Source organism: Sinohyriopsis cumingii, chromosome 4 (assembly GCF_028554795.1).
Source record: "Sinohyriopsis cumingii isolate HCF-2022 chromosome 4, ASM2855479v2, whole genome shotgun sequence".
Taxonomy (NCBI): Eukaryota; Metazoa; Mollusca; class Bivalvia; order Unionida; family Unionidae; genus Sinohyriopsis; species Sinohyriopsis cumingii.
This window is the reverse complement of record NC_142964.1, coordinates 28,767,894-28,788,012: the sequence shown is the minus strand read 5'-3', so window position 1 is coordinate 28,788,012 and position 20,119 is coordinate 28,767,894. Positions and strand designations below refer to the sequence as shown.

Below are 20,119 nucleotides of genomic sequence, written 5' to 3'. Positions count from 1 at the left end.
ATTTTTTCCAGCCTTGGACAAGCTTGGATACCGTCACATCTTCAACCTTGGAATCCAGGTGGAAATTGTGCAACCAAACATAGTCTTTGACATTGCCAGTCTAATGTTGTATGGTGCACAAGCAACACCCATCCGTCTGAAGATTCTCCTAGACCGTTTGTTTAGTGTATTACAGCATGATGAAGTTCTACAGGTGTTACATGGGTTCGGCTGGTCTTATGAGGATTATGCAAGAGGATACATCTTACAGGTAAAGCTGTATTACTAATGAGCTGTCAATGTATTACTAATGAGCAGTCACTGTATTACTAATGAGCAGTCACTGTATTACTAATGAGCAGTCACTATTACTAATGAGCAGTTGCTGTATTACTAATGAGCAGTCACTATTACTAATGAGCAGTTGCTGTATTGCTAATGAGCAATCACTATATTACTAATGAGCAGTCAAAATACATTTCTTGATGAAGCTGGTACCAGATTATTTTTGCGTAACTATGGTATAGTTCCATGTTCAGTGTGACAGTGGAATATTTGTTCTCTACCTGATCACAACCTTTCAAAAAATACTTCTTCCTAGACTAGTTGCACCCAGATTTTTTTCAAAACTATTCATACTTGTACATGTAATGCCAATCTGGAATCAGATGTAGCCAAATTATCCAAGACTAGCAAAACTATAAATAAATTGTTCTCCAAAACTAATTCAGAATTTATTGTTTAATTTTTGCCTCCATAAGAAAATGGATACATGTGAATCCTTATATCAGTCCATCCTTCTTTCTGTATTTCAGCTTGGCAAACAATCTAGTTAACTGCTGGTTTTGAAGGATTGCCATGAAATTTGGTGAACATTATGTTTATGATCTAAACATGCACATATCAGCAAATTACTTTGCTTATACAATTTTTGTTGGAGTTAGTGAATGTAGTATATAATGGAATCATATTAATGCAACTTGCCACATTTATTCCTGTGAAACTTGGTACATAATATGGTCATCATCTGAAGATGGGAATATTAATAAATCATCTTGCTCCCATCGTTTGTGTTAGAGTTATTGCCCTTTTGATTTGCAGATTGATATGTTGTATGACAGAGTCTCATGAATGCAGCTCATCTCACAGACTTTGAATTGCTGCAGATAATCTCAACAGCCATCAAATAATCCTCCATTTATTAAAAACCAAGGCTTATTCTTCAAGCAAATGCATGTGAACTGCTGTTGAATATACTAATAACATATTGATAATTCTGACCTTTCTGATTGGTACAAATTAGGCTGGCGAACTATCAGATATAGTCAGCGTTACAAATTTTAGACATTGCTTGTAAATTCGTGTTTCAAGACCAATTCTTAGCAACTTTTGATACAAAAAAATAAACTTCAAAATTAGAGCCTTTAGATATAACTACCAATACCAATAATAGAGTAGATGAAAAATATCTATTTTTTCCTGACAAGTTTTGACAAAGTTTCATAAAGTACATTTATCGTCATGCATTGGCTCTTGTGCCAGTTTTTGCTAAACAAGCTATGTCAGGCACATGAGTTTCTTTTTATATGAATTTTTCTAATAGTACCGGTAGTATAGCTTAATAGAATATAGAATTTTATGTGAAATATGCAACACAAAATAGCCATTTATTTACCCCAGACAGATTTCACAGATGATGCAAACATTATCAGTCAATAGTCTGTCTTTGCGTAACCTTTCATAAGGTTCATTCAAAATAGCAATGCTTCAGTGTCGATTACACAAACACCCTCTTTAACCTGAAATAGAGACCTTATTGTTTCCAAGCCACATAGGTTACATTCTTCCTAAATGATTACAGCTCAATTTTGGAATTATATTTTCGTTTGAGATCGTGATGAATATTTATGTACTTTGTATTGAACACAATTAACAAATTATGAGTTGTGGTAATGTATTTCCAACACAATATTGTTTTGTCACATATTTTCATAGTAACTTGCACTTGTATAACTAGCATGCATGTAGATTTTTAAAGGTATATTTAAGTGTAACTCACCAGCTTATATCAAAATAAATTATTTTTAAAATTTGCTAATATGCTTGAATGAAAATCGAAGCCTCACTGCAAATTGAAAAGAAATATTTAAATATTTGTTGGATAATTTTAAGCTTTAGATGCTTATCTTAATTAAGGATTTTAATTTCATTCAAGTAAACTGCTATTTTCTTTAATGTATGTTTATATTTAACAATAAGAAACCAATGCAAACTGAATGAAAAAGTGGGCTGAGAAGAATGAATTACTCACCTTATTAACATGCCCCATCAGTTACGCATGGATTACTTTTATTGGATCTTGTATGAGGGGAAGCCTGTGGTAATAGTAATTACCCATCAGTTATGCATTGATTACCTTTATTGGATCTTGTATGAGGGGAAGCCTGTGGTAATAGTAATTACCCATAGCCAACTTCAGTTTAACCTGTAGTAAATAAATCAAGTGATTGTAAGCTACAGTTACCAGGATTGTTTTTGAAATGTTGAGTTCAGGTGCTCATGCTCCCCTTTGCAGGACAAATTCTTAAACTTTACCCTTTTCTATAAGTGGCCATTAAATATGGCAATTAACTGTACCAATTATCCCTTTACCCATCTTATTCATTACTGTCAATGCTTTACAGTCAGAAGTTACTTGCAAGAGTACTATTACATAGCATGCCTTAGTTTTTGACTATATAGTTGAATTGTGCCATCATGAAAAATCTTCATTTTTTGCCAGAGTAACAAGTAAAAAATAGGAAGTGTTGTCAAGGTGATATACCAAATGAATAACTGTGTAAATTATTCCCCAAAATGGTCCTTATTATAATGTATTCTTGAATAAATGTCTACTTAGAGAAATGAGACTTTATGTATCTGAGATTTGCACAAATATAAGAAACAACACACAGTGGAAATTATTGATGTAATATAGACCAACAAGTTATTCTCTGTTTTTCTTTTTCTTTCTGACATGGCATAGTCCTCCAGCAATCAGGTTTTGAAAAAGCAGAGAATTACTTGTTGGTCTAGGCATAATAAGGACCCATTTCTTTCTTATTATAAATTGGCTTTGTTCTGCTTGACAACAGAGCTAACTGTTGCAGACAGTTTGGTTCTCATGCGAAAAACTCCACATGCCTCTACACCAGACAAAGACATCTAAGCTGGTTTTGACCTCTCCCATCTCAGACATGACATCCAAGTCACTGCTTCCCACCCCCCATGTTTGATTGACTGACTTGATGTTATGGTATCAGCCACTGATAGGTTGCATTTGACCTCTCCCACTCTCAAAAATGGCAACTAAGTCAACGTTCTCCCTCCTTTGTCTGGTTGACTGACTAATGTTATGGTATTAGCCAGATTACTGATAGGTTGAAGCTTGGATCAGTGACCCTTGATTTCTTGGCTCTCTAGGGAACCATTTCAAGTAGTGGAGACTGCTGGGGGGGGGGGGGGGGGGCTGAAATGATGTATGAAAGCCTAACCCAATTCATGAATGAGATACATGTCCAGTTACATACAGAAGCTGACAAGTGAAATGTGAGTGGGGAGGTGCCCTGGTAGAGAAACCCAAAGGGGATATCATATCCTTTCAGCCTATCAGACCAGGAGTTTGGGCTGGAGACCTAGCCAGAGTAAACTTGATAAGACAGAAATTAAATCTAGGAAGATAAACAGTTAACCTGATACTGAATGATACCAAATGTCATAGATTCAGTAGGTCTTGATAAGGAATGACATAAAACCATACACACATCATATACATCTAATTTGGTGGAAGCATGTCACAAAAGGAAGCATGTCATAAAATTCAATTGGTAAAAATATTAACATGGTAATCATGCAAGGATGACTTCTAAGATGAGTCATTACGAATGCAGCAAATAATGCATGTTAGTAATAATGAAACTTGATGATTAAAGAAAGTTTTTTCCTTACTGCAGCATCATTGTTGCAGAGACAAAATATTATGTGAAAATCAAACAAAATATTAATTAGTTGATATTTACATGCTTAGTTTATTTACCATTGTTCAGAATGCTGCCAGTGTAGTGTAGGGGCATGCTGCTGTAAATCTGGCACCTGTAGTATCCCACTCACCAGCAGAGCCCCTCTGTCCCTCACCCTCTCTCCCACCCACCCCTGGATTCACTATTATGGCCCATGTTTACATGCAAAGATAAGTTAATGTTAACATAAGTAGGGGATCCAGATTGGATCATTGAACTAGGCATACTGTGCCACTTTTTGCATCATATGGTTCCCTTTAAGATATGTTCAAGACATATTTTCAATTGCACCATCAATAAAAGTGTATCACAGGTGTGTAGTACTTGCAACCCTATATACCAATTTGTGGGACACAACATCGCAAGGGGCAAAGGAAAATACTAGATAGGAGTAATGCACTAGTAGTGCTATAAAAATGAGATATTCTTATCTGATTTAACATTGTTATCACTTTGCCTTTATCATCTGATTGCAAAATCCTCTTTTCCTTGGATACTCGGATTATTATAATGAATGTTTTATCATGTGTTGAATAAACTCATGAAAACATAAATATTTTGGAATATCTGATTCACCAGAAATGAGATGTACTATAGAATTTTCCACTCTGGATCTTGCTATCATTTGACTTAGTGCTCAATCATTATTGACCAGCATTTATTGTAAATTATTCCCATTTTGTTCTTAATTATTTATCTTTTAAATTAGAATATATTGATTAAATGACAAATTAGGTATTGTCATAAATGAGTCCCATTTGTTGATTCAGACTGAAAATAAATCTTCAAAAATGTGCCTTAAACCTTGAAAATATGTTACACCAGCAGCCAAAAGCAACTTGGCAAAAAACTACAACCTTTAGTGTTTTGAGTGCCAGATCTTCTTTGAAATTGGATGTTAATTGCCATCTTGCTGTTTTAATTGTCTTTAGCAACTGTGGCCAGTGCGTGCACCTTACAAAGATGCGGATAAATGTGCACTGAAGAAATGTAGTATGCATATTTTTTTAAATTTTATTCCTGATGAGAAAGGACACCCAGTGGGTCCACAGGTATAAAGATTTGGGGGATATAGGAGAAAACATTGCAGGAAACTCTATCACAAGTTCAAAAGAATAGCATTCCAAATGAATTTTAATATTGAATATACTGATATACCAATAGCTCTGAATGAGCTAAAATGCCAAAAGACTTGATTATTACAGTGATATAATTCAGAATCTCATTGAATGAATTCAATCATCTTAATGGAAAATTATCCCAAATTGTAAACAAAGGCTATGTCTTGAACTCAAACCTAAGTAAACATATATTTATAGCTTACAAACAAAACAAAAAGTTGAAGGTCAAGCACACAAAATAAATTAAATATACATAATACTCAACATCATTGGCATTCTAGTAATTGAAGCTTTATATTGATACATATTTCTATTTATAGGGGGCATGCATTCGACATTACTGGCATACCAGTAATCTAGGGTTAAGATTGATATGTGTATTTTTTTTATTGCCTGCATACATGGTGTCTACATAGACCTCACAAAGGCCTTTGATACGGTCAACAGGGTCACTATGGGTCATCTAAGCATGACTCGGTTGCCCTAGGAAGTTCATTAAGATGATCCATCTTTTCCATGATGGCTTGAAGAGGCTCGTTCTCTACAACAGGGATGTCTCCAAGCCATTCAATGTTTCTAATGTTAAGAATCATCATGTATATGCAAGTGTTCACTTCTGTTTTATACAGCAAGAAAAAAATAGCTGGCCATGTAAGTTTATTCTTTGATGATTTTACATCGAAAATCATCGTTATCTAACATATCTTTGTTTTATATTTCAAAAGCAGTTTTTTTTTGCCACATTATAATACTTCTCATTTACCTTTTAGGATGCAGCAGGACGAGTATTGGATAAATGGACCATTGCCAGCAGAGAAGAAGAGCACATTATCCTTCAGCAGTTCCTGCGCTTTGGAGAGACAAAGTCAATTGCACAGGAAATCATACTTCAAGACAATCGAGAGAAGCAGGATCTTTATGTCAAACAGACTACCAGAAATGAATCGGAGATCAAGAGATTCATAGAACGCAGTAACATGACCTCACAAACATTCATCAGACCATTTGATACACGTCATCTGTTTGGAAATCGATTCCCCTTTGTCCCTCCAGGAAGTCGTTTGATGAGTCCCCCAACCATGCCAAGTTTCTCTCCACCATCCAGTCGTGATCTGCGGCCACCTGTTGTTACTGTGCAGCCATCATCTCCATTGTCTACATCTCCACTTGGAAGACTTCAAACTATGCAACCTCTGGATTTTAAGCGGGAGCATGCAAGCCCCTCAAGTAGTCCAGTGATGTTGGACAAAATAGGGACCAATCAAGCTGCACAGTCACCAACAAGCGACAGTCCGCAGAACTTGAGTACTACCTCTACATCAGGTCACTCCACCCCACCCTCTCATACTCCACAACTGCAGTCTGAGAGCAGTGAAAGTCCAACACAATCATCAACTTCAACTGTTGTGTCTGTTGCTGGATCCATGATACTGCCAACTATTCACACCCCAAATGAAGAGAAAAATTGTGCATTAAATTTTTCTATCAAAGAAGATGACATAGAGCAGCAGAGTTCTTTTTATTCTGATAGAAAGGCCAAGCACCTTCGAAAATCGGCCAACCCTATCAAACGGCAATGGATGCCTAATGCCAGCTTTGGAACATCATTCATGGGCCCAAATGGAAAGAAACGTGTTCTGTGTTCTGCCTGCAATAAAACCTTCTGTGACAAAGGAGCTCTAAAAATCCACTACAGTGCAGTTCACCTCAAGGAAATGCACAAGTGCACTGTGGAAGGCTGTAATATGATGTTCAGCTCCAGACGTAGCCGCAACAGGCACAGTGCAAATCCTAACCCCAAGCTTCACATGCCACAGAAACGTGCTAAGCTGCCAGATGGTGCCTCCATTGTGGATGATGGTACAGGACAGCCTCAGCGGAATCTAAGTCTTGGCAGTACCTCACCATCAATGATTATCTCTACATCACTCATGACCCAGAGTCCCATTCACCCAATTGATGGAGTATCTGAGTTGACACACGGAGAAATTGGATTTTACCCAGATCCCAGTCTTCATATACCTATTTTCCCCACCCCTACCAAAACTTCGGCATCTGATGATGAAGAGGAGGGACCAAAGGACTTGAGTCTGTCCTATAGCCAGAAACCTGTAAAGAGACTTAAACTGGATGAGCTAGAGGATGAGGGACCAACTGATCTTTCCATACCACTTCCAGCAAAAGGGAAGGAGGAGGAGATCAGTGAACAGAAAGACACAGATAGTGGATCTTCTGAGGAAGAGAAGATGGAATCAGGGACAACAAGGACAGGCAGTCGTAGGAAAAATATTCCATCGCGATGTGCTCAAGCAGAAGATACATACCCAATGAGTGATGATAATTCAGATGACAAAGATCCCTGTACAGGAGGATCCCGCAGCAATCGCAAAAAAGAAAGTCGCATGCATGAGCAGGTGAAGAATGGCAAATGTTCTCCCCATCAAGAAAGTGGACAGGAGAGACACAAAAAATCTGCCCAGGAGGATGAGAAGGATAGTGAGGATATGATAATGAATGGCATGGATATTGATGATGATGATGAGAATGAGGGTTACCTGATGATTGATGCTCTCGAAACTGATGTGGGTCAGGACATAGAAAAGGGAGACCGTGAAGTAATGGGTAATTTGCATGGTAGTAGGATGGAAGTAGATGACATAAACTCCTTCCCATCCAACCTCAGTCAAGACCAGAGATCAAGTGCTTCACCAATATCTAGTAAGGACCAAAGGAGTGAGATTTCCTCCAATACTGGCTCTTCTACAGATGCAGACAGTCCTCATAAATGTGCAATATGCAGCAGAGTTTTTCCCACAGAGGCCCATACTAAAACCCATTACCAAAATGTACATCTCAAACTGATGCACTGCTGCACTATTGAAGGATGTAATGCAACATTTTTGTCAAAAAAGAGCCGTGACAGACACAGCTGCAATTCAAGTTTGCACCGGAAGCTGCTTTCTACTACTGACAACAGTGTGCAGAGAGGACAAGATTTAAATCAAAACCACAGTGCTGATATTCAGAACAAGATCAACTCTCAGGTCTGTGACAATAAAGATAGCAAACAAAACAATACAGCTCTTTCAAATGGAGGCAGAAAGTGTTTAGATGAGGAATCAGAAAATGGTATCATGATAGACTGTAATGAACGCAGCAATGGTATCAATGGTCATGATGTGGAAGCAAACGGAGAAACTGATGAAATTGGAGTGGCTGAAAAAGACAGCGATGGAATGGTGGCCTGCCACATCTGTGAGGTCAAAGCTAAGGATAACATGATCCTGAAGGAACATTTTGAGCTTGTCCACCCAAAAGAAATGTTTAGCTGCACTGTTGCAGATTGCCGGAAGATCTTCTCTACCCGAAAGAGCAGAAATCGCCATAGTCAGAATGATAGCTTACATTGTCATCTTGGTAACATTGCTGCAAAACGCAGCTGAAGAGCTTAAAGGTCATATTATAAACTGTAAAAACATGCTACATGTGTTTAATCAAATCTGTACAGTGCTTTAAATTGCCAAATTTTAAAATAGTTAACTGAAGTGTTAAGTTACTTTTTATGATAGATCTGATTTTACATATGTACATTAAAATGCAAGTGTTTGAAGGATTCTTTTTTGAATATGTTGAAAAATCCACTATTTTTAATATTCCTCGTTTCAAAGGTAGGGCTATGCTAGGGAAAAAATTGTCATACTTTTTTAAAATACTGAATGGTATTTCAAGTATGATGTCATACTTTAGTGAAATGCTAAATGATTGCATCACTCTTACTGAGGTGTTGAACAGCGTATTCCAAAGAAATCCTCTAAACACTTTTCAAGGCATAGGACCACGTGCAATATGTCATATTATGCTAGAATCATTCGGGCCAATATGTGCAATGAAAACTGAATCATACAACAGTATGTACTCCAATGGACTCATTATTTAATGTAAAGTCACATATCCATCAACAAAGGCTTGCTAGTAGCATATTTCACACTGTAGAATGCTTTTTTATTCTTCTCATTTTCTCTTGAATTTATTACAGGCTATTCATTCTTTACCTGTAGTTTACTGGTCTCCACAAAACTCTAATCTAGAGACAAATCACTAATAGATATTTACTGTATTGGAAACTAATCATCTCGTTATTTGTCCATGACAATCTAGGCAGCTTAGCTGAAATTAAAATTGGGATCTATGTGTACTTGGAACACATGAAGAAGTAATTTCAAACAATGGTTAACTGATCTCAGGTATGTTTTTCAAATTTTGAAATTTGTACTTGTATTTGTATGTTTCAGCAAACATATGTTTTGATATATTTTTTTACTAGAGAACTCTCTAGTAAAAAAATATATCAGAACATATGTTTGCCGAAACATGATAAAATCTTAATCTTTCCAGTAATAGGTATTTGTACTTGTGATAAAATATTTGTAGTTATCGTAACTAGAAAGAATGTTTAGGATTTTTACTATTTTTTGGATTCAAATATATCACAGACATATTTTGGAACCCTTTCTTTTAGGCAGAAAAAATGCTCATAGCACTTGCGTCAAACACCTGAGTTCTGTCAAGTAAGTACAAGTCATACAGGTCACATTGGCATGAAGGACTGACTATTTCAGATATAGGTGTTATTTGGGAGAATTTTATTGCACATGCCCAAATAATACTTTTTTTTATGTTTATTTTGCTGCTCATTGATTAAAATTCCAAACAAAATCGTTATTATATCACTGCCCCAGAAAATACTTTTGGCAAAATCAATGTAAAGTAGCCGGAATTGGATTGAACTTTGCACTGTGCTGTCATAATGAAAGTGCCACATATTGTTAAAATAATTTTAGTAGCCCATGCACTGGTAATGATCAGACCCAATGTCCACTATTCATAACCCATTTTAGTGACAGACCACCATTATAAAAATCCAATCTATTGACAACTGTCATCTGTAGGTTTGGTGATATCATCTAAAGTCCAGATCATTCAACAGTTGAAAAAAAATTAATAGACTTTGGTAATACTACAATAGTATTACATTTGACGACAGCAATACATATTTTATTTCAGATTAGTAAAGGTGCCTACATGATGTTGATGTGCACTTTAAACTTAAGTACTCAGCTTCAATACAAAATACTACAAGTTTTAAGAAGCATCAATAGTATTAATTATCCTATCTATGCATCATTTGGTTGTCTATATCAGTAATCATTGCTGAGTACATAAGTTACATTATGTTGAAGACATTTTAACTTGATGAGTTTCTTGATGCATTTTATATAGTTGCTTCCTAATGCTGGAATTATTACCAAGATTCTTATAATTATTTTATAAAATGAGACAAGCAATTTGCCAATTTTAAATTGTTTTGCTGTTTTAGAAGCAGCACAGTGATGTGAAATGAACAAGAAATTTATAAGGAGCAAAGTGTTGCATAATGATAATGCTGTTTCCTTTTATTAGTACTTTATTTTATTTAGGTGTTAATTAATGTGCATTTTTTATCATTTGCAGTAATTTTATTTCTCATGAAGTAACACTTTCAATGCCTTTTTTCCCCAGTCATTATTACCATATGATATTAAAGCATAATGCAGAACATCCTTCTAAAAATGATATTAACAACTTGTTATCCTGCTAATATAGTCTCAGAAGCTTTCACCCATAGCTAGCAATATTGAACCCACAAAAGGTGATAAAAGCATCATCTGCAGTACTTGATTTTTTTTCTTGATGGGTTTGGTTATATAAACAGGGTTCAACAGTTACACCAGTCCAATCACCAATGGCTAGTAAAATTGTTCAGGGACTAGTGTAATTTTTATTGTAGCTAGTATGTCACGTGTGTGAAGAGAGAAATTGAACACAAAAAAAAATTGGTATGATCTGGTCCTTCCACTTATAACAAGAAAATGTAATCCTAACATAATTCCAACTCTCATTGCAGGAATTAACTCTTTATGTTCCTTATCATCAAGATGTTTCACTTCTGTTTTCAAATTTGATTACGTTTCTTAATGGCAAGAACAAACTTTCAAGAAATCTGATTGATTATTACAGATGGCTTCCCATTCAAAAGATACATGTTTTTTGCATGTTGTAAGTGTGATCAGAGGAATATAAGATTCTGTCTTTAAAATCAGCCTAGAATTAAAATGTTCCCTTATAAATGCCTAAATCCCTTGGTATTTATTGGGTTATGTTTTATGTCAATGTAAATTTTACAGATAAAAGATCAGATACCTATGCTTCAACAGAGAAGTACCACAGATTTCAAGGTACTAGCTTTTTGGAAACTACTAAAATATCCAAGGGAGTGTTAATATTTGGATCTGGACTCATGAACATATTTTGGCAGTTTTCAATCCCTGGTAGTTGCCTAATCTGATGTGTTAACTTGTTATAATTGTACAATCTTCCTGCAGAATCTGGACATGTTTGTACTTTTTTTTTTTGTTTCTTTCTGATGGACCAGCCAATATCTGTCTTAGTTTTAAGAAGGATGTTTGATACAGTTTCCTAATTGTATGCATTTTGACTTAGCCTGAAAATCAAATCAGAATGAATATTATTGTCTTGCGGAATTTATACCGGATTGTAAAGTCATATATGCATTGTAAGTAATTCTATGTCAAATTTTTACCTCAGACTTGTATGCTATGCATTTTTTATGAGCCAAAATGTAGATAGTAGATGCACATAATGTGTTCACAATATTATGTTATTGCCAAAGTGTTCACACTACTGTAAAGGTAGGCTTTAAGAGACTGATTTTATTGAAGGTTTTTATAAGTGCCAAATAGAAATTTTTAATGGTATACTTCTCACCCTTAGTTTCATGGATTTAACTTCATTGTCAGTTATCACTGTTCATGCTATAACATCGTAAATATTCACTGAATATGTTTGCAGCAAAGTTGTGTTAATATTTTGTCATGTTATACTTCACTTCATAGTATTTTACTCAAATTGCTTGTCTCTTTGTTGCATTTAGATATGTTATACAAATCAAAGTATCTTCATAAACAGCCATTAGCAGGCTGTATGGTTGGTCACTTATTCTATGCAGTTTTATATCATGGTAATTTTTTTCTTCTTTTGCTAAATGGATATACTTGTATAGTAGTCTTGTATTTTTAGGCTTTACCTATTAGCACATCATAACATTTTTTTTGTGATAATGTAAACATAGTCTTCATGTGATCTCATCTATGAAATAACTTATATTGTACTAATTTATGCCAAATTTTGTTTGAAACTTGCCATATGATTTTGCTTTTAGTGTTGAGAGCTACAGTACATGACAGTGTAACAGATTAGTAGAAATAGCACTTTTTATACAAAAATAGACTTCTAGGACAATGTATTCAGTAATGTCTAATGTATGTCTAATAGACATATTTGTTGTAGTTTTTAAAAAAATATAAAAATCTATTGCAATTTAATACTACCATCATTTGCAGATGAGCTTTTGTTTTCTTCAACACTAGCAAGGAATTATGCATATTTTGTTTTGTGTACTTACTTATTTTCGCACATAAAAGGAATTAGTACATTAGTATATATTGGCTGAATATCAACATTTGCAAAAGCATAAAATAATATTTTGTCTTAATAGAGGTATATTACAAAGCATGCTCATTATTTTAACCAATCTGTAATACATTTGTGCAAATATTGTGGGAGAGCTTTTGAATGGGCCCTTAAATTAAATATATATCATTAATATAAACTTGCAGATTTGCAGATTTTAATTACATCCAATAGATTTTTAAAATTCATTGCATTCTTAAAAATTAAATATGTAGGATTTTTCTCAGTAAAAATAGGTGTACCTTGCAATCACAAGCACATTTCTCAAATACCTTATTAAAACTGTCAAATTTATTTGATTTAAATGAACACATTTTCTTTCTAAGATGCTTAAGCTTGTCAGCAGTATTTATAATGAAAGCCTCTGCAGAATATTGGATACTCTGTATGCAACCAATCTGAAAACTATGTAAAACAAAAATGGTAAAATCTTTTGAATCGTTTAAGTGTTCCTGTTAGATATGTAAAATGGTTGCTACATGAAATACATACATAACTTTAGTTCCAGTGTGGCCTTCTTTGAAAACTGGGTCACGTGTGTGTGTGTGTGTGTGTGTGTGTGTGTGTATAAATCTTTGTACAGCATAATATATATCAATATCTATGTTGTTGTTTTATTGTTTTTGCATGTCATATCATATGCTTATTGTAGTATATTGTTAAGAAATCCGTCTATGCACATTATAATAGTCAGGTCTGAATTTCCATTATCTTTCTCGGTTGAATCTGGAAGGTTTGTGTTAAAAATTATTACTCTTTTGAGATATTGATCAAACAATGAGTATATAAGATTGCTTTACAAACTAAATCTTTAAGAATATAATAAGTATGTCAAAATATTGTCAGATTTACCTTGTCTCAGACAATTTGTTTTTTTTTAAAAAGCAGGATTTCAGTTTTTATGATATAACTGATTTTTAGATTAATTTATATCGTCAGAATCATGAAGACTTTTGCATGTGCAATCAATACCATGGTAAAGGTCATACAAGTATGGGACAGTTAATCGAATTACATTGAAGGTATCATTCCTCTGACCACTTCAAAGGGGAAAATGCTGTATTTTGTAAATAAAGAAAATCCACCTTTCCAATATTGAATGAAATAAATTTTCAACAGTGAATGGTAATAAGAACCAGAAGACACAGGAATATGATTACAGCAACACTTACAACATTTCATGGGAGATAACTTGAATCCTATTTTTACTGTAGACCTGTCTCAATTCAGAGAAAAATATGTAAACATAAACATTAATGAATTTATATTGAGCTTAATGATTAAATTTCTGCATTCTGTAAAATAAAATTTGCACTATTTGGAAGTTAAAAAAGACTTTTTGTTGTAGTTTAAAGTAAGACTTGTTCTTGTAAAACATACTTGGAACCCAAGGAAGGATCTTCAGCATGGATTAGTTGCCCATAGATGCAGTTTTGAATCAAAGTACCCTAGCATTATTTTTTAAATAAAAAATGCCTTCCCTAGGTACCTAATATGTTTAAATGGAACAGCCCTTATGATAGATTTGAAAATTATATTTCTTTTTGGTGACATGACCATGGCCAGATGAGTTTATGGATGAGCCTTGAGTCCATTGTACATCATTTCTCAATAGGCATTTTCTATTTTCAACTTTTGAAAGGTTTTCATTTCAACTTTTTTAAAAGTTTTCAGATAATATGATCATGGATAAGATGTTACAAAAACATTAGTTTCAAAAATATGGAGGGCAATCCTAATAAATGTACTGCATGATTGAAAATGTCACAAACTTTGAAAGAATTTAACCAGATTTGACAGGAAGCACAGAACAGGAATGACTCTCCAGTTTTAGCTCTACGGATTATAGAACAAAAGAGTTTATGAGATGGCCTGTTGTTCATCGATCATCCATCTTTAAGGACAAGTTTTTTATCTTTTCTCGTCCTTAACTACTTTGAGAATAGCCCTGAATCTTTACTCACATACATCCAATTACCTAGTTGGTCCTAAATGAAATGGATGCTGCTCAGCCATCTTGAAAATCTTATTATTGCTTTTCCGAAATATATGACCATATCAGCATGGAATTATTTCTAAAAGACTTCTTATGATATCTACTCAGTATTAAAGGAATATGGTGCTAATCTGATGTCCAAACTTGTTCATAAATTTTAAACTGGTGCTGAAGTGATGGCCAGAATGGTTGCCATCTTCAAAATCTTGTTATATCTACTTCTCCTGAATGGAAAACCATATCAACATGGGGTTTTCACTGGAAGATTCCTTATTATGTCTAGTTGTTCTTAAACAGAAAATGGTGCCATTTGGATAACCAACTTGACAAACCACACTGGTTATCTTGAAAATCCTTTTATTACTTCTTTTCCTGAAATGAAAGTTTTACCAACCTTAAGTTTTCACCACAAGATTTTTTATGATTTCTACTTGGTTTAAATGAAAATGGTGTTGGTCTGAAAACCAGTATGACCATCAAGGCCACCATCTTGATGTTGTTATTGCTTCACCTGAACTCAGTAATATCAACATCAGAAGATTTTATGTTTTCTAGTTGGTCACAAAATGAAAATGGTGCTGCTATGACTTCCAGTGTGGCTGCCACAATGGCCATCATAAAAATATTGATATCACTACTTCTAGATGGATGGTAATTATCAACATTGGGTTTTTTCACCAAAAGACTTGTTAGTATGTCTAATTAGTCCGAAATAAAAGTGGTACCATTCTAACTTCCCAAACGTTAGCCATCTTGAAAATCTTGTTATAGCTACTTGTCTTCTTAGCATTAAGCTTTCACCAAAATGTATGGTGTCTAGTTTGACCTAAATAAGAAAAGGCTGATGATCAGACATCAGATGGTCACGATGGTTGACAGCTTGAAAATCCTATCCCTATTCCTCCTGGATGGATGATCATATTCACCAAAAGATTTCTAAGGACGTCAAGTTGGCCCTAAATGAAAATGGAGCTGATGTTACAGTCAATATGGCCACCTAATTTGAAATCTTGTTATTTAAAAGTGATGCCTTTTTTTTTTTTTAATGAAATGAGGTTGGTCGGAGCCTTTTTTGCCAGTGCAAGCCAGGTGAGAAATTTCAGGCATATTTTTTCTCTCTTGTTGTTGTTTATATTTTATCATTTAATTATGGAAACTCAGGTAAATGAGATCCCTTGATGGGATTTTTAAGCTCTAAGTATATTGTGATATGAGTGCTTGAGGACTATAGTTACACTACTGCAAAGTTTGGATAAGTCATATAAAAAATTTACCTCGTGCTTGCTTGGGAAAAAATCCATACATCTTTATCAATCTGAAATATTGATTATTTTCATGCTTTAAAAAAAGGGAATTAAAAAACGTCCTTATTTTACATTCCTCACCAAGTCAAAGGTTATCATAAAAAAAATAGGAAGCAAATTGTGCAAGTTGTTCATCGTTGAGATGCTTATCCATTAAATGCATCTATAAAGTTGAAATAGTTTGTCAAAAATAGTCAGGAAAAATTTCTCTTATACTTTTTAGTAATGTTATACTTACTATGTTTTAATGTATTTGGAATCACTGAAATTTATATATGAAACTAATTATCTAAATTACATGTCACAAAAGGTGATAAAGATTAAAAATAACTGCCCTGATTTTTCAGTATTTAATTATCATATTTTAAAAGTAAAACAAAATAAGCTATAAATGAATCTAACCATTTTATTTGTAAAATGGGGAGAAATTTATACTATCTTCATAAAAGTTGTCTTCAGTCATTTTACAGAGTATAGTGTTGCTGTGTGTGGCAAGACAATATGTTTATCATCTACCAATAATCAACTAACTTGTTGAAATAGAATCGCTTACTGTAATAAGATTTAAATTATTAATTTTAGCTGTCTAATCAATTATCTCCCAGTTGTCAATATAGATCATGTTTAGATTTATAATATTAGCTTGCGGAATTCATGATGTCACATAGCGTTCACAAAATTTAAAGCATTTTAATTGACACAAGTTCAGCTTTGTTCATTTACCTTGATGTGTTAATCCTAAAATGTTTGAAATGAATTTTATACTAATTTTTATTAGTGATCAAGATGGAATATAAGTGTAATAATTTATTTAGTGAATTTGTGAATACTTAGTGTAACATCATGTAAAGAAAATCCCTGCACTATCTAGTGTCATGCAGTTAAATAAAGAAACAACGATGTTTTAGTAATTGCAGTCATGCTATGCTATTTATACAAATTGTACATTTTATTCAGAACAAGTTTTCCTTAACCAAAAGGAATGGTTATGCATCGAAATTATGTATTCTAAGTAGGAAGTCAGCTACAGTCTTGCTAAAAGTTTTCTTTAATTACCATATATACTTGCTTTTAAGTCAAATCCAACTGCAGCCTGCACAAATCCAGATTGCATTATGCACCAGCAGATCTGGGTCTATGTAGTTTGTAAGGAATAATCAGCAGATCTATGTGGTTTTCAGTTAGACTTGACTTATAAGCAAGTTTATACAGTATATTTTACATGTAGCTTGTTGAATTCATTATGCATTGTTGCAAATTTAACTTGATGTATATAGATGTGTTGTGAATCAAGATTGTTCTTGAATGTTTCATCGGTAAACATAATTGAAAAGTCTTTTATACCTGGGATTTCTTACCTCACTTGCCTTCTGCTATGCGTCTGAAATGAACATGCCATGCTGCAATATTGATGTACTAGTATACATTTTTGGCAGGAAAATAATTCTCAGTTTTTAGGACAGTTACCCATGATAACATTATTCAGATAAACATAATTTTATAGAACTTTTTGATAGCCACTGTAAAAAAAGGAGGGTGTGGTGGGATATTTCCACTATGCTGGTATTTTTTTTTTCTCACTCAGATTTTTTTATTCATATGTCTGATGCAAATCTTTCACATTTTACATTGAAAAATGATTAAGGAAAACTCAGATTCAAAATCTTTGATTTTACTCATCTGATTTTCTCTAAGTCCCTTGTTTTCCCAGTGAGGCTGTATGAGTACCAATAGTCATACTGGTCAGGTATTCATTAATGTATGTCAAAAAAGTGAAGGAAGAAACATCCCCAAGCTTTTACAATTTTTTACATTTGAAACCATCAAATATATATTCTGTTGCAAGTCAAACAAAAGGAAAACAAAGAAAACTGGCAAACGTTCAACAAGAGGATTTATATTTTTGCTTAATTTTTCTTGCAGTCAGTTTAGTTTTGTTCAGTAAGTACAGCTATGTTCAGCTTGATAACATCCTGAATTAGACAAATTAATTATACATCGAAATGTTTGTTTCTTTAGTAATATTTTAAAAAGCATAATAGTAATCAAATGAAAACAGCAATTAATGACTTTGCATAGTACTAATGTTTACTAGCCTTGCTAAGACCACCTGATGCTCTTCCTGTCAGATTTTACTTTATTTACATGCAGTCTGACAGCATTTATTTACATTAAGAAAACTTTCAAACATCTCGCTAAATTATGAAACCATTTTTATGTCGGCTACATACACTAAATGTACTTGTGTAGTTGCCATGTAGTCAGTTTTTTGTGAGTTTTATATGGAAATAAATTTTGTTTCCAATTTTTTTTCACTAACAACATCTTTCACAATCCAGTTGTGAAACATTTGGCTCAATGGTATGCCTTTCATTAATTGATCGTGGTCAAAAAACAATAAAATATAACCATGTTTATGGTCATTTGCATTGTTGCGGGCAGGGTTACATGGTCATCTTGTGTTTGCTGGGGCCAGGGTTACATGGTCATATTGTGTTTGTTGGGGGCAGGGTTACATGGTCATTTTGTGTTTGCTGGAGGGTCGGTTGAAAATTAGGGTGGCATGATTAGAGATTTTGCATATCAGCTTGCAAAACAGTCTTAGCATGATATGTCATAGAGAAAAAGGATGAAACAGGTTTACATATCAGTAGTACATTAATAATTTACATTTACCATTGTACATGACTGGGTAACGTTTGGGGATCATTGATTATAAGTACCTATTCAAAATATTATGTAACTATCACCCTAAGGTAGAATTGGGATGGTATCATGAGTCAAATGTCACACATTGATCAGATCTGTCAGATTTGGTTATTCTGTTCACTCCTGCAATTAGCAGGTCTTGTCAAGAAAGATGAAATCCTTGGTCACACTCAGTTGAAATGACTCCATTCTTTTTTGTTACCAATTTATATAATGTAGATATTTAAATGTTGAGATTTGTACCCAATTTCGTCCATTAATTTATTTATTTACCATTTTCAAAGTATATGCATGTTGATAGATCTAGTCACAAGTCCAAAGTTGTCTGTATTATGTATACTTAGTCATTTCGGAGACTTTATTTTCAGCGTCATCTTGTTAATTGTGCATACAGGTATTACCTAATGTGCCCCATGCAATTCAAAATAAGTTGGATTAGAATAAATCACAATTTATGCATTTTTTCTCATTGTATTTTTTCTTTCTTCCAATTTATCTGGGTTTTTTCCCCAGTCATTTCTTTGCCAAATGCTCTTTCGCGTTATACATGTACCATAAATATACATCTACATTTTGTACCTAAACATCCAAGGTGACCAACACACACTGGGTTCTGAAGCAATGCCATAAATGGCAATTGTTTCAAGATATTCACCCCCTATTAAGTTTATAACTGGATAAAAAGAAACAGTTGATTATTTAAAGATCCTTGTAAACGTGAAGAGTTTACCAGGCATAACTGCTCTGGCCTTTTTACACATCCTACAGCCCTTGGATAGCCATTGACCCATTCTTACCGACCTATGGAACCCACCCAGGTAAAATCAATGCTAAGCACTGACCCATTTTTAACGACCAGCCAATAACATTGAAGCCACGTAAGTAGTCCGTAATCATTTGTTTTAATACTTAGTGTATCTGTTTACTGGGACATGTTATCACCAGTGGACAGATAAGGATAATCTTATCTAAATGAACGATTTATTTTTTACACGTTAAACCTTCACAGTTCCATGTCAATTGTTTAATCTAAATTGTCTCATTTTCTGACTTTTTTAGTTGCTTGTATATATTGACGTGTGTATTTGCTCAGAAATGTAACAGTCTGCTGTGATAATTTCCCCCAGTCTGGCTGTGTTTAAGTCTGAATCCTTTTTTCAGTCAACTCAATAAAATCAACTCAGCAGGATGCATCTTTACCTGATTTCCACCTTAATGTTCTTCCTCTTCATCTCCAATTTCAACCGCTCCGGTGGCCTAGTGGTTAGGGCGTCTGCCTCGGATGCGGGAGGTGAGTTCGATCCCCGGCCGAGTCATACCAAGCACTTACAAAAATGGTACTAACAGCTGCCTCGCTTGGCG

The 20,119-nt window shown here is 34.2% G+C and overlaps 1 protein-coding gene across 2 annotated transcripts in view; it reads left to right on the top strand.

Annotated features, from left to right (window-relative positions):
• Window positions 1-19,216, top strand: part of LOC149800865 (zinc finger protein basonuclin-2-like) — a 93,016-nt gene extending 73,800 nt beyond the window's left edge. For both annotated transcript variants that reach the window (XM_089954880.1, XM_089954879.1), the window contains 2 exons: window positions 12-250; window positions 5,929-19,216. In XM_089954880.1, coding sequence (XP_089811006.1) covers window positions 12-250; window positions 5,929-8,601 — 2,912 coding nt within the window. In that variant the 3' untranslated portion in view covers window positions 8,602-19,216. The remainder of the gene's footprint in view (window positions 1-11; window positions 251-5,928) is intronic.
• The last annotated feature ends 903 nt before the right edge of the window (window positions 19,217-20,119 follow it).